We start from the raw sequence: 15,391 nt of genomic DNA on the forward strand, positions 1-15,391 counted from the left end.
CAATCCCAGATCCGATATGGAACACCCCCTTCTTCAGCTTCGACCCCGACTGAGTTGGGGAGAAAAGGAAGTGAAGGGACATCCCCTGGTCATTTAACCTGCGGTTCGGAAAGAGAAGAGTCAGAAGCTCCGGCTTCTTCAGCGAACGAGGAGTCATCTCCTGTCCCTTCAGAAAGCAGTAAACACTCTCCTGAGAAAGAAACAAAAGGTAGGTAAATAAAAAGGCCGAGGGGAATTTATACAGCTCGCACTCAGAAGCGGGGAGACGTGGCAGGTACAGCCAACAGGCATAACAAAGAGGGTTTTATTCTGACCTTGTGAACTTTTTATTTTTGGGCGTGAGCTATGCTGTAAAAATTAATGCCTACTATAGTTTATAGCACGAGCCCACGCTCCGGAGTCAATTGTAGCCGCAGTCTAAACTTGTCAGATAAGTTACAAACCACGAATCCTTTCTGCAGTTATTTAAACGTACCGCATAGAAGGACATATTTGCACACAGGGTCCAAAGTAAACAGAACACAGCCAATAAATAATACTCGAAGGAACCCAGGGATGTTTTATGTTCTAGAGATCTTTTCAAGAAAAAAACATGAAAAATTTAGAAAAAGTTTTCAAAGTACGAAAGGCTGATATACAACTCTTTTGCGAGATATTTGATGCTAGTTATCAGTGCATAATTATTGCACATTGTATATAATTAGGAACAAATTTGAAGCTCTAAATGTTTTTAGTCGTTAGTTTTTGCTGTGTCTGAAATGCAGGTGATCAAATAAACGATATTAATGCAACTGAAACGCCGTCAAACTGTGAAGATGGTTAGTTTTGTCTTTATAGAACTTTCGGAAAAATAGGTAAAATTATTTCAAATAAAGTAAACCGATGAGGCGTTGAAATAGCTTAAAACATTCCAGCGAAGAACAAAATACTTCAGTCTGTTCAATTTGGGTTGTTTACGTGCACGAAGCAGTTTGCTTGATTTCCTAAGGCTAAAGCAGTAGTGAAGCACAGATTTTAAATATGGCGAGACACGCGGCTGAAATAAATTGGAAATGAAGGAAAGAGGGAAAGACACGCCTACTGGTGCTAAGCAAAATATTGAACTTTTACTGAAAATTGCACGAAAATAGTTCTTTCAGTGGACAACTAATTATTAATTCAGTATCCACACATATTAAATAGGAGTATGAATAAGATTCTTGCAAAATCAAATAAAATAGATAGTGTCATCCCAAGTACATAACAAGGTTAGGAATTAATTTAAAATTACACGTATATACCAGCATCCAAACAGAATTTCAAACTAATTTTATTTTCGATTTAAATGGGCCTACAGCTCGCTCTTACACAATGTATTCCACAGATCCGTTTCAGTCACAAAATAAGTGAAAATCTTATTTGTTTACGCCCTATGTGTATATACTCAGTGGGTGCTGACAAGATAAATTGTACAATTCTAACTAAAAAAAAGTAGTGCCATGGAATCCACTAATATTGTTAATTGAAAGACGCAGCATTTTATCTATTTCATAACGCAACTGAAATATTTGTACATCGAGTGACACCGTAGAATAAAAGTTGCAACTAAAATCACAAACCTACCACAAGTACAGAAGATTACATTACGAAACATGATAAACTTTCTTCTCTTCCTCTCTTTTCATCTATCTCGCCTCTCTCTGCTTATCTCTCTATTTTCCATCTTTTTCTATCTCTCTTTCTCACCCTTTTACTTACTAGGGGAGGTGAAAGCTGAAAATGGGGCCAACTGGCTGACTGCAAAGAGTGGCAGAAAAAAACGTTGTCCTTACACCAAACATCAAACCCTGGAGCTGGAGAAAGAGTTTCTCTTCAACATGTACCTGACTCGAGAGCGTCGCCTAGAGATTAGCCGCAGCGTCCACCTGACTGACAGACAGGTCAAAATCTGGTTTCAAAACCGCAGGATGAAACTCAAGAAAATGAACCGTGAGAACAGGATTCGGGAGCTTACAGCTAACTTCAGCTTTTCATGATAAACGCAAACACTGGTTTACAGATTTTAAAGGGACATCGGGAAGCTGTGCTAGTGTCACTAAAAGACTAAAAACTTTTCCACTTACCTCTGACTCCTCAGCCTTGTGCTGGTTGTAGATATTTACGATTTACGTGTTTTGTTTTATTTGTGGCGGTAGTCTGTTTCTGTAACTATAATAATGTATTGCCACTGATAAGTAAGGCATGAACAGAAGTTATCGCCCTGTATGATGATTTTTCCAAACAACCGTGGGGGGAGGGGGACCTGACAACAATCTTTTTAATTGTGCTAATTACCAATTATCAGCTAAGTAAATCAAACTTTGTAATGTCTGAATACAGATGACCCATGCTGTTAAAATAATTCCAAAATAAGTACCTACCGTATACTGACATGTTAATAGAAGTTAAATGTGAATATGCTGTAAAGTGTGTTGTTACGTAAAGATATCACATACCATAAACTGAAACATCAGATCACATTTAAATGTGAAACATTGTTGCAAAGACAGAAGAGTTGAACGTCGGACCTTTTATTCACTGCCGTTATTTCACATTTAGAAAAAAAAGAATTGATTCATTTGGGTTTGCAAAGATGAAATGCTTTCACTTGAAGACTCAAATACTGCTCAATCCTATTGCTGCTGCACTGTGTACGTTAACAAAACTTGTGTTTTCATGAAAGATGAATAAACGTATTTGGTCGGAGTGCTTTGAGATAGGTACATGCATATTGTTTTATCTCATTTTGTGTTCGATTTCTTTCTTACCTTATCTGTTGAGGAAGCTTACAGCAGGAATGGTGGGTGTAAAGACTGGCAATTACCGTTACAATCTATTTAAATATTACCTAGACGGTCGTAATTTGTCTGGGCTATATAGCAATGGTGCTGTAACGTTTGTCGGCTTTTGTTGAGTTTTATGACTTGCTAGTATATCTGGGTTGTTGCTGTCTTGGACGAGTGGTTTCAGTTGAGCGAACAGCCACGAAGACAGAGGAAGCAGAGCACGGCTCGGATGTAGGAAATTGACTTTCTCTGAGCACAATACACTTTCAGATCTTTTAATCGGCTAAAATCAGAACAGAGTGAGGAATCGAAAAAAAAGCAGATAAGACCTTTGGACACATTTACGATGAAGGTAAGATCTGTAAAATGAACGAATGCATAGGCCTATTATCCTATATTTTAAGCTGATAGGTAAGAGGTTATTTCTCATTATTTTGTATCTATTATTTTTTAAAATTCAAACAGTGTTTTTCACAAATAAGAGTTGAAGTTACCATATCGTATTTTTTTGGCAGAGGGGTTGGGAACAAGGCTGGGGGTGGAGGGTCGGGGGCGAGGGGGGGGGGAAGAAAATTTATCTCGAAAGGCTATGTCATCTGACTAGCTCTTTTATTCGGACAAACCTTGAACTCGTGATAATTGCAGTGCAGACAAGTTGCTATGGCTTATCATCACTAGAGTGAATGACATGCATTCAGATCGCGTGAAATCCTGCACAGCGATAATAAAGAACCCGCCATTTTTAGTGGGGAACCAACAATTATTCTCGTGCTGAATTTACAATTAAATCCATTCATTTGAATACGATTCCTGCCTGGAACGCAAGAACTGAATTACTTGGGAAATTATTTCAGGGACCCACAACATTGCAGGTTAAAGCAATGTATTTCGTGTTTGGTAAACTGCATGCGAGGTTGTGACGAGTAACAACATACTGTGATTTTTTTTGGTTTGGTAAGCTTGTTGAATTTACATTTAGACTATCCTATGTGTGTACAGTGATAGGAATCTAAAGAGCTGAGATAGAGCTGATGTGTGATTTAGGTAGTTTCATGTTGTTGGGGCTCAAGTCTATCTCTACAACACGAAACTGCCTGAATTACTGCAGTTATCCTCTTCGCCAGTGAGTTCTGTCGCTGGTTTGGAAAGAAACCGCAGTTACTTAATAATCACGGATAAGTGAAATGTTTTGATTTTCTAAGGCCAACAGTAAAATGGCATGTTTTCTGTCAACAATAACGATGCTTTTTAAAAATGAATAGCAAATGCATTTTTTTTTCGAGAGACCGTTTTCAAACTGGTACAACTTTGTATATTATTTTGCGAAGAGCAGCATGCCTTCTAATACTCTGCCATGCAAACATTGAATCATTCTTCCTTAACCTCGTGTTAATTGGAATTTAATGACTGTAACGTTATACATTAGATTTGCTTTTTTTTTCTCTAAGAACGATCAAGTTCACGTTTAAATTAAATATGATCAATTTCAGATTTCCTGGCAGTGTATATGCGCTGCTGAATGATTATTTTAAAACACTGATGCAGGTCGGCACAATGCTACTGCAAATAACTGCAATTTCATCTATACAGCGGCGTAATCGATGCATTGCAGATTTCTTCTTTGTCAGTGATGAATATTTCATGATAATTTCATATCGCCTAAACGGAGCAGTTTTGATACATAACTGATCCTGTACTTCCCGATGAAGATCTAAAATAGAAAGGGAAAGCGCCAAGCGCTTTGGGATACGCATTTGAAGCTTATATATTCCGCCATGTGCAAGACAAAGAAATTACTTGAAAGCACAAGGCCTCGGTTATGATCATTACATGGCGCCTCGGCGCGTAAATTTGTGTTGTTCTTCGAAACAGCGACCTCGGCGGAGTGTAGTGGAAGCGCTGCTCGGTCGGCGGCTCCTGCCTCTGCAGGAAACTAGACTAAACACAGAAAGCAGACTTGTCCCATTATATTGGCTGTTTAGACGAGACAAACAGAAGCTTTAATCTAAGCAAAGCAAGTAAACAAACACTATGGCTCTCCATTCTGTTGGTCTAGTGATTTGAGTTGACCATCCGATTGGAATTACTTAATTTAAAATCTATGAATCGAGATGATTGCACAACGTAAACCTTGTCACAGGATAAATTCTGTGCTCATTTATGAATGCAACACTAAATTAATTTCACATAACATATATAATATAAATATGGATTGTCGTCTTGCTATGTTGTACTAAGTACAGCAGATTCGCTGAGAATCTTTTAGTAGGAATTGTTTTTACATGCATCTTCCTATATACCCGTGTAACTGAAATTACAGTTGTAAATAATCCACATTTAATTCGAACAAAATAAATAGCACATTTGCAATATTAAATCATATCATCCTCTTTGTTAGGTATATCACTGCATGGCGTACTGTAGAAGGATACTTTACGTGAGTTAAAAACATTTGTCTCGATTTTTTTTCTTCAGCATGATACAAAAGGATATCTTCGGGAAAATGTTGGCTGTTGTGCATTCGAGGCGTGATGTTATCCTAATATGATTGCAGAAGCTGAAAGCTGTCTTCGGCATGGTTTAAAGATTCACAAAAAAAAGCACAGTCAAGTTTGTGCTGTTCAAAACATCACTGCTGACAGTGGCCAGGCCCTCTTTAAAAGGCAGTTCAGCACAGACCTTTAGCCAAACGCCTTTCCTTTCATTTGCGGAGTATTGTAATTCGATACACTTTGGCAAGAAATCGGAAATATTTCTTTAGTTGTTACATTTTTGAGTAAATTGTGGATTGTGGTTTTATTTAGATATTATTAATGAAGAACAGCCTTTCTCAATTTAAACACACAATAATGTGAGTTCGTGCGCTTCCTTCCTGTTATGTTTTCACAAATATAATGGTAACATTAAAAAAATTACACTTTAAATATCATTCGGCATTCACTAAGAATTTTATTGTTTACCGGTTGCCCGCAAAATTGTCTCGAGGCTTATATGATTTATTGGCTTTGTAAAAAAAGAAAGGAGCCACAGTAGTTTTGTACTTCCCTTTTTAATCTCAAATTAGAGGTTTGGCATTGAAAAGCCGGTGTATGCGGTCCATTTGCACACTTGTAAATGGAGTATTTCATTTCGAACCAATGCGGGTGAACCAGAAAGCGTTTCAACCTTTCGTAAGCAACCAACATCCAACATAACACTTGGTATTTGAGATATTCTTCAGTCACGATTTTACTGAAACTAAACCCTTGAATGTGGCTACGGGACCGGCTCGGCTAGATTTGAACCCTCTCGTGCAGATGCCTGCAGGATTTAGTTAGTCTTATTTTATGTTTTACATATATCTTGTAAATCTTTGCCAAATTATACGCTATACGCCAATTAGACTCGAAAATGATGAAAGCACTTTGAACACGCGTCGTCATAGCATTCTGCAAGCCCACAAATTGGCTTTGCAACTTCACACAGATGTTATCTGAACGGAAGTAAAGGCGTCAGCAGTTAAATTTTATTCTAAACGATACAATGAGAATGCCAGAAAATTTCACCTATCGAATGTGGTCTCTGACTTGAACCGTTCGCTTTGAGCCCAGGTTTGAAATATTTTTTTAAAAAAACTTAATTTGTGATTTTATTTTCTCCCTGGCTACAAGGTGCATTCAGTAAATAACAGTCTTGGATGGGTAGTATTACAAAGTATTGAGCACAGTTTGTAAGCGAATGCGAGTCGTGCATTTCGAAGGAAGTCTTAAGTGCTGTAAAGGTTGCATGAATTAATAAAATATTTTACAATTCACATGTTACTAGCACAAATCTGAAGGTAAATTGACCGACTCCAAACAACACATGCATCTATAGCAGTCTAGCTTCATTATCACTGCACTCGCCTTGCTATAAAATGACAATAGGGTGAATTCCGGTAGTCTGGTGTGGATTTTAAGATGAGAATGGGTGAATTCCTCTATTTTTGACTATTGCTGAACAGTCTGCACAGGTTTCGAGTGATGATACTAATTTCTTCCTGAGACCTTTGGTGAATTGTATCCACGTACTTTGAAAGCTTTTTGTCTCTGTGTAGTCTTTTTTTTTAACAACACGTCGCTCCAGAGCTGTATTTTGTAAGGAACATGCGAGTTTCCTGTGTTGAACGTTAACAAAAAGCCTGAGACGTAAGTCTAAACCAGGCAACTCACCAAATTTCATAAATTATCGGGTTTTTTTGCGAGAAAATAGTGCTTCATTTGTGTCTGAGAATTCATGGTGCTAATTGTAACGAATTCAACAATAACATTTAAAATCAAACATTTCGTGCACATCTATAAATCGTTATGCAGCACAGAAAGAAGCGGCACATTCCAAGGTTGTTGGCAAATTCTTTCAGGCGTTTTAATGGTGGCTTGATTTTATATTTTTTTCTCTCTAGGCTTAAATACAACTACATTTACAAGAGAGGAACTGCCCTTCTAAACGTTGCGCAGTTTCGGAGCGCCTTAACTTCAGTTTGTAAATATAGAATCTATATTTGAGTCCTAATTTCAGGCCATCTGCACAGGAAACACAAAACGGTTTCTTTCTGAGGCTCAACACTGGACTTGAATGGTTCTCGATTTTGCTCTAGACCTTAGCACTCCGCCAGAGACGCTGTAACACTCCGCTGACCAGATAGTCAATGCTGGCTCAAAGGCGACAGAATGAATCTCCCCTTCTCCATAAGGAATGCACGGAAATCTAAAGAAAGTTTGGGATATAGAGGACCCAAACACCGAGGAAAGGAAATTGTATTTCAGTTAACCGTAAAGATTTTGAAATAAGGGTACATACAGCCAGCGGATGTTGGAAGAGGAGGTGTGGGGTGGGGGTGGATGGTGGTGTTGGGAAGCTGCAGCAAGCGGTTCACGACCGTCGCCAGCACTTTGGTCTAATGTAGGTTAAAAAAAAATGTCTTTGTTTTATGGATATTCCTATGTTGTGTGATCCACGAAGCAGCTCAACAACTTCACGATAGTTTTTGAAGATTGGGGCTTTTATTTAACACAGTTGCTTCCGTCGAGATGCACCGTAGGTATTTTTAAATTATACTTGTTGTAGCAGAAATTCTCAAAATGTTCGCATATAAATTGTAAAATAACAACAAAGAAATAGAAAATTGGCATTAAGACCACTAGCCTCATTTGAAAACTAGATAGTGCAGATACCAAGCCATGCTACTGGTTGTCTTCAAAGATCTAAGTCTTTCAAAAATTGGAAAATGTTGCATTGGATTGGAATAACTATTGCCAATGTTTCCTTGGATTTTGAGATATTGCATACATTAAAAATGTTTCAAAAGGAGTAACGGAATGGAACACAACCCAGTATCACATTGTCACAGTGCTTGCTAAATCCTCTGGACTGGAATTGGATGAACAAATACACTGACGCCTAACTCTTACACGTGAAATGAAACATTGCATTCTATAATCGCATTGATTAACCAGGCTAACCGAAAAAGAAGCACCTACAACACATATTATTACCTGTGTTATAGATTGGTTGTTTTCTGGATTTTTAATCCATTTTCCAAAAAAAAGTTGAAAATAATTTACGTTAAAACCATGTCACATTAAGCCACAATGTTGGCCTTCTGGTTTCCATCCCAGTCGTTAATTTTATTAACTGTATGTAAGTGAAATTGTCCATCGCTGTAGATATATTTATACCCTGAACGCATGTGTGAGAGGCCTACTTAGTTTTTAAGGCATGGTAATTAGTTGCACATACAATGTTTAATAGGCCGATTATAGTATAGTAAGAATATTTTCTAATTCTACTGCAACATCACTCTTACGTTTAATTCTGCTAATGTATCTAACCGTTTGCTTGTATTTGCTATTAAGAGGAACGTATCTTAGGCATATCACAGATTGGCTTTCCGAATACTGTCTGTGCGGGAGAGTTTCCCGATTTACTGTCAACAGAATGTACCAGTAAGTGACCAAAGCAAAAGCCAAACTACACGAGCCTGAAGAGGAGGACGGTAGAATTGTCCGGTGTCCCAAGAAATGTATTTTGTCTGTATATTTGCATCTGTCAACTAAAACAGCGCGTTGGATGCGGAAGTTGTAGTTTGTTATGGTTTGTTGGAGGTGAAAAAGAGAAGCCTTTTTAGAATGGCTGTAGTTTGCTAACGTAGTTTTATTGCTCAAACTGTTATAAAACGGGGGTTGTCACAGTGTGCTTTATGTGCGCTTCGTTTTCTTTTTAAATGAGAGATCTTTAGCAGCTGCAGGTACACACGCTACTTTTCAGAGGTACGCTTTAAAACTTCGTCAACGATTTTTATTTGTCAAGAATGCGTTTTTAATTTTATTAAGCATGAATAATAAATACCTGTCCAATCTCCTTCTTCGTTGTTATTTTCTGCAGTTTATAGTTTCACTCTTTCCATAATCTTTTATGTGAAGGTTAACGATTATAAGGTGTTCGTTAAAAAAAAACGAGCATCTGATGGGAAGATTGATTATGATATAAAATAGTCCCCTAAAAAAAAACTGCAACCGAATACTTGCTTCACATTTCAGCTGGCAACAAAGAAATCAGCTTCCATATATAGAGGTGATTATATCCCTTTGCATAAAAAAAACGTACGGGCTTGCTATATAAAATGTTCCCTATAAAAGATTGACCCTGTTACAAGCTGCGGATTGATTTATACTTTATTGTTGTATTTTGAATCACGTGAGGAGCCTATCCAATGGTGAGGAAGTGCGTCTGCACCATATTAGCAGACTGTACTTGTCGCCGCGGTAAGTTGTTACATTGAAATCTGCTCTTTCATATTTTCAGAGGCGCTTGCGGTGTCATTGCCGAGAATGTCGACATCAGGGACTATCAGCAATTATTATGTCGACTCTCTTATCATGCATGAGAACGAGGAGCTGCTGTCGTCCAGATACGTCTCGGGTCCACTGGCTCAGTCTTCCAGACAGACAGCTCTTGCTGAGCACCCCGACTTCTCCCCATGTAACTTCCAGTCCAAAGCCAACGTGTTCAGCACCTCCTGGAGCCCCGTTCATGCGCAGAGCTCTGCCAATATGCCCACTGTTTATCACCCATACATGCACCAGGCGCCCATTGCCGCCGCGCCCGATGGTAGGTACATGCGCTCCTGGCTAGAACCCATGCCGGGAACCCTGTCTTTCACCGGGTTACCTTCCAGTAGACACTACGGCATCAAACCCGAGCCTGTAGCTGCGCGCAGGAGTGACTGCACCACGTTTGAAACACACACGTTAGCCCTCTCAGATTATACGTGTGGACCTTCTCCTGTCGACAAACGTGTGAGCGAGGTTTCCTTCACTGAAAATAATGGAGAGATTGAGTCAAACGCAGATAAGCTACACATGGATCCAAGTAAGTGTGGAAACCACATTTTTGTATTACTTTTCTAGACAAAGATTTTAAATTCAAACTGTTACATATTCCTACATTGTTTGGCGAAATGACAAAATCTGTTTCCAGTTTTACGTTTTTTTTAATTACATATCTCAAATAGTTTTAAACAATTGGTTAAGCTTAACGCTGTACATTTCGGCAGTGTCATGAACACAATTCGGATCTGAACTGAACTAATTTCCATTCGTTGTAGAAGAGAGAGGGGAAGATATTAAATCTAATTAACTCTAATTCAGGTGCATTTGTTGCAAATAAAAATCATGGGCTAAAGCTGCAGGACAAACTATTATTACTTCCAATTGAAGAACAATTGGGCAACGTATTGGATTATTTACGTCTAATTTACAGACCGTCACAATATTATTTTTTTCTAATTTATTTTGGGCTCCGTTCATAGAGTTTGTTCATTGAGCAAGACGATTCGTATTAAGAGTTGAAATGTCAGTGAAAACACCTAGAAGTGTAGCAACACCCTTATTTATCCAGTACGACCTCAGCTTTTTTTTTATTTGTTTATCTGTACTGGTGTTTTGATTCTGAGAATGTTGCAACATTTTGACTCGCATGTAAAAGGAAAATATATTAAATGTGTTTCCTTCACACTTCCAGATAACCCTTCCGCCAATTGGCTGCATGCAAGATCTACCAGAAAGAAACGTTGCCCCTACACCAAGCATCAGACCTTGGAGCTGGAGAAGGAATTCTTGTTTAATATGTACCTCACACGAGACCGCAGATATGAGGTCGCCAGAGTCCTTAATCTCACCGAACGGCAAGTTAAAATCTGGTTTCAGAACAGGAGGATGAAGATGAAAAAAATCAACAAGGAACGACCTAAAGACGACCGGTGACACGAATTAGAATATTTCTCTGTGTGTGAGAGAGAGAGAGAGAAAAAAAGACTAATTCACAATTACAATCGAGTTAGGCCCTGCTTCAGAAAGACTATGTGTACATTTTGTCATCCCATTAGCACAATTTATTCCTTTGCCCGTTCTGAACTGCATTTGGTGGGTAAAAAGACTGATACACTTGTTAGTTGGGAACCAAAGAGGGAGACATTTACGGCAAGGTTAAGTATGTGGCTACGGAATCTACCTTACTTTACATGAAAACTACCTTTTCTTAATCCACGACTATTCAGTGTGGACAGTAATTCAGTAATACTGTACTCGTTTAATATTTACTTGTTTTACATGCAGCAAACGAGGCTGCTTATATACTTGAATCCTTGTGTCTGTTGTCGTGATTATCCCTGTGACTGGGCCTTTGTGCTTGGGCGGTGTCCGAGTCAAGATCGTGTAAACAAAAAAAGGAATATCTCAATTTAACTCAGGATGTTTAATATAAAGAGAACAGGCTGTGTAGTGCATATGAAATGTTATTTTCGTGGTGAACTTGGAACATATATTGTATTATTTTCACTGTGAATGAACCTGTAGAAACTCCAGGCTTTAGCCGTCTTTGTGAGACTGAGTAACGGCCTTGCCCGGGGTGCATGACGATTGTGTTGTTCTTCAGAAATTATATGAAACTGATTTGCATAGAATGCTAATATAAGTTGTATTTCAAAGAGCAGCGCTGAGCATAATGCTACACGATACTCTTGTCTGTTGTGAGAAAAGCACGAATAAAGTTCTCAGACACTTTGTATTTATCGGTGTTGTGGTGCAAAGAAAAGTGTAAGATTTGGTTTAAAACTACCTATATGTATAACTAGTAACTACCTATGTTTTGTGTGTAAATGTCACCCTTAAAATTGTTTTGACACATTTATGCGATGGAATAAATAAACAAACAACATTGTCAATAAATGTAATGTGTACAAGTAAAATGCCTGGGTGCAATAGAAATAACATATACCACCAACGTGTTTTAGCTGGGGAGGGGGGGGGGTCGTCTTGAAAACTGTAGAGCAACACATTTACACTTGTGTACACGTTTGAAATGATTACCTCGTGTCATATTGACCAAACAATACTGTTTGTAATGAAATGTCATTTTATTTGTTGTCTAATAAAATATATGTTTGACTACATATAAAATATGGTCTCTCTTCCTGAATGACATGGAACTCCTCAATTACATTTTTACTTCACCAGCACTGCAGGATGCCCATAGTTCTCCATTCCGAGGAGAAAAATTTTAAAATGTGCACGTTTCCTTTTACTGGTATTTTAAATAGGTGAATCAAAACGTAAATTGTCAGGCGAACGAGTTAATGAAGTCAATGAATCAAATTGTCATGGCAATGAAAACCATCCAATTCTCTTACTAAGATTAAAAACTGTGTCGGTAATATCACCCAATTACAATGTTTGCAAATATTAGTGATTTACTTCACATTCAATCTTTGGATTTTACTACAAAATCTGACATTGCAAACATGACTCGAAGTTTGGCTTGTCCTTAGTAAATACTGCAACGAAATGTTATCGCCACTGTTGACATAACATGACTTAGAGGGGTAACTAAAATTAGAATAACATTGGAGTTTATGAAAAAGGGAAGAAAATAGAAAGTGTGATCTAACAATTTTGGCTTGGAAACGGATCTCATGACAAAGATTCAGAATGCGATTGAGCTTAACGCCCGGTTATCACCAATTAACCCGAGAACGTGCAAAACTGTGCATTAACAACTTTTATCTGTCGCCTGGCCATGCGCCAAGGCCTCTGGTTATTTATATGATTTGTTGTGTGCTACTTATCCGAGAAATGCAGCACTTCTGCTGCAAATGGGAATGAATAATCTTGAGTTGCTTGTCCGTGTGAAGAGGTCCAAAATTGTTGAGATTTTATCGCATTATAACGAGGCAAATAATTCTAGAAAGTCGCACTGGCTCAAATCCCTGCCGCCATTACTTTAACTAGTCAACCCAGAAGTATCGAGTTCTTCGGAAGAAAAGTATATTAGTCTAAAGAGAATGTTGGGTAGTGTTTGGCTTTTTTTGTAACTTCCTTTCCAACTGTAAGATCCCTAGTAACTTTTTTTTAAGACCCCGACGACAGTTTGGATAGATTTAGTGGGATTCAAATGATTTGGAAACTGGGCAGAGAGGCCCGAGTAGTTAGAAGTCTTGGCAGTGGCTGTTGTTAGTAAAATCCAGAGTGGTGTACCGCAATAAAAGCAAATGACTGCTGTAAGCGTTTATTGGGTGTAAAACGCTGGAGGTTAAGGGGCGAAGTGCATAAACACGACACTGACGGTCTTTATTTGGAGTATTCTTCAGTATCTGCCGGCAAACAGTCGAGTAGCATTTCAATCATTGTTTTGTTTTTATTAATTCATTAAACAATGGCGAAATTGATTTAAAAAATATTTTTTAAAGAAGTGCTCACCCTGAGCGGTTATAATGTTGTGACGCCCTCTGTTGTTGCATCTGGAACTTCAAAGACTATACAAGGAGACTTGCAATAAAAATGAAGGGTCTGGCAAGCCGTCTGGAATTCGCTTTTTAATGAGTTTACAACTGTCCAGCTACAATCAGTATTTTTCCAGAGAAGGCGATCCATTTGTTTTGTCTGGGTGCCTAGACAAAAGGGTCTGCGGAAATAACGACCTTTATTAGTCTCGTCTTTAACACGGGCCCCTCAAATATCTCTTTACTAATTTATTGCGTCTAGTGGAAAAATAACAGGTCTTTTAGTTATTTTGAAGCGTGGTTTAACTCTATTTACAATTAAACGTGATAGATATAAGAACGATCATTGTGAAAAACGATACAGGTATTGGCTTCTTTGCAATTTAAAAAGGGTTTGCGTGCATTCTCAGCCTACATTTTCCTAGTTGCAGTTTTATTTATTCACCAGGAGATGGCAGTGGTAATCCACAGAAGAATTTAAAAACGGTGCCGCGAAGCTGCCAAAATACGTACTAACTGCGATAAACCTGGATTTATCTATGCAGTGGGTTGTAAATAGGGTGAAAACATCTACCACAAATGACACTTGTAAAAATGGACTGAGGTCGATGGAGTATATTCATTTTGAATCCATCAACTTATTTGTGGACATATTAATTCCATTTGACACAGGGTTTAGAAATCCATTTGTACGTCAGTGTTTTATTTTTAATGTACAATAACACGATTTAAATTGATTATCTTCCAATTTGTTCCTCAGTCTGTTCCGCTGTGTGCAACAGGGGATGGCGATTGGAAGTTAGGAGTACTCAGACTGAAATGGCGTGAATTATTATACATCAATCATACCTAAAAGAGCATATGTTTATATATATAAAACACCAGTTACACGGACACTTATGCACATCCATTAACACACATGTAAATGCGCACAAACTCAGGCAAACTTACACATATACACTATACCTAAGCACAAATGCACCCACTCTTGTTAATGCTGAAATTCTCCCACTCAGAACCAATTGTTAAACGTTGCAACCTGAGGTATAAATGCAACTTTATATAATTACCTTTTAGCATATTTATGACTTGGCTTCGCATTGTAATCATTTATAAAACTAAAACTATCATCTGAGTGTTTTGAGATATTAATGGCATGTTGTAAAATGTTCGTTGGATGTAAAGTACTGGCTGGTAACTTTTATAATTTTCATAAAATTGTTAATACTTTGGTCAAGTGTTATAATGGTAAGAAATTAAGTCAATTTGGTGGATACTTGATCTTTTTTTCTATCCAGATGCCTACGTCACATTTTTCACGTTGGGTGAAACTGCGGTATATCAGCTGAATTGTGCCCATTTTTCAGTGGAAGGATTTTGTATAATTGTGCTCATATTGGGCACGATTGAATGAAAAAGCCGATCGGATTTGTTAGTATTGTTTCAGTGCGGCTGTTTTATTTGAATAACGTCACTGAAGTTTCCACAAAAGTTAAAGTGTTACCATTGCCCAGCATTTTTTTTTAATGGCTTGACTCTTTGGAAACTGAAACAGGTGACTTCCTCACTTCCATAAAATGGGTATATTGGAGTCAAAAACTCTTCGACCATTGATGCCCCTACGATCACGTGAATAATAACAATAAATACCGTGGAAAGTGATAAAAACTAATGACGCTCGGATTAATTAATCTTCTCAAGAAAACTTCGGTGCAATGTATTCAATTTTATTTTCAATATCGATATGCATTTATAAAGTCCGGATAATTATCGGCACAGCGCAAAACCGCGC

The 15,391-nt window shown here is 38.0% G+C and overlaps 2 protein-coding genes across 6 annotated transcripts in view; both read left to right on the plus strand.

Annotated features, from left to right (window-relative positions):
- hoxa10b (homeobox A10b) overlaps positions 1 to 2,733 on the plus strand; it is a 16,983-nt gene extending 14,250 nt beyond the window's left edge. Inside the window, exons 4-5 of the mRNA XM_048611236.1 lie at positions 1 to 208; positions 1,741 to 2,733. Of these exons, the coding sequence (XP_048467193.1) occupies positions 1 to 208; positions 1,741 to 2,015 (483 nt within the window). The 3' untranslated portion in view covers positions 2,016 to 2,733. The remainder of the gene's footprint in view (positions 209 to 1,740) is intronic.
- A 236-nt stretch (positions 2,734 to 2,969) lies between these two features.
- On the plus strand, positions 2,970 to 12,280 carry LOC109926999 (homeobox protein Hox-A9). 5 transcript variants are annotated; one of them, XM_048611286.1, is made up of 5 exons: positions 2,970 to 3,156; positions 5,203 to 6,394; positions 7,225 to 7,859; positions 9,627 to 10,193; positions 10,845 to 12,280. In XM_048611286.1, the coding sequence occupies exons 3-5, from the start codon at positions 7,853 to 7,855 to the stop codon at positions 11,084 to 11,086; spliced, it is 816 nt and encodes a 271-aa protein (XP_048467243.1). In that variant the 5' UTR covers positions 2,970 to 3,156; positions 5,203 to 6,394; positions 7,225 to 7,852; the 3' UTR covers positions 11,087 to 12,280. The 5 variants fall into 5 exon arrangements, with proteins under 5 accessions (XP_048467243.1, XP_048467235.1, XP_048467261.1 ...); XM_048611278.1 differs by lacking the exon at positions 2,970 to 3,156 and having other exon boundaries at positions 3,921 to 6,394; XM_048611304.1 differs by lacking the exons at positions 2,970 to 3,156; positions 7,225 to 7,859 and having other exon boundaries at positions 3,921 to 6,394.
- Positions 12,281 to 15,391: the final 3,111 nt, after the last annotated feature.

The sequence above is a fragment of the Rhincodon typus genome, chromosome 2 (assembly GCF_021869965.1).
Source record: "Rhincodon typus isolate 14 chromosome 2, sRhiTyp1.1, whole genome shotgun sequence".
Lineage (NCBI taxonomy): Eukaryota > Metazoa > Chordata > Chondrichthyes > Orectolobiformes > Rhincodontidae > Rhincodon > Rhincodon typus.

What these genes read in the sequence shown, in the direction of transcription:
- LOC109926999 (XM_048611286.1), top strand. An exon ending in TAAGCTACACATGGATCCAA is followed by an intron (nt 10,194 to 10,844) that starts GTAAGTGTGGAA and finishes TCACACTTCCAG; the next exon opens with ATAACCCTTCCGCCAATTGG.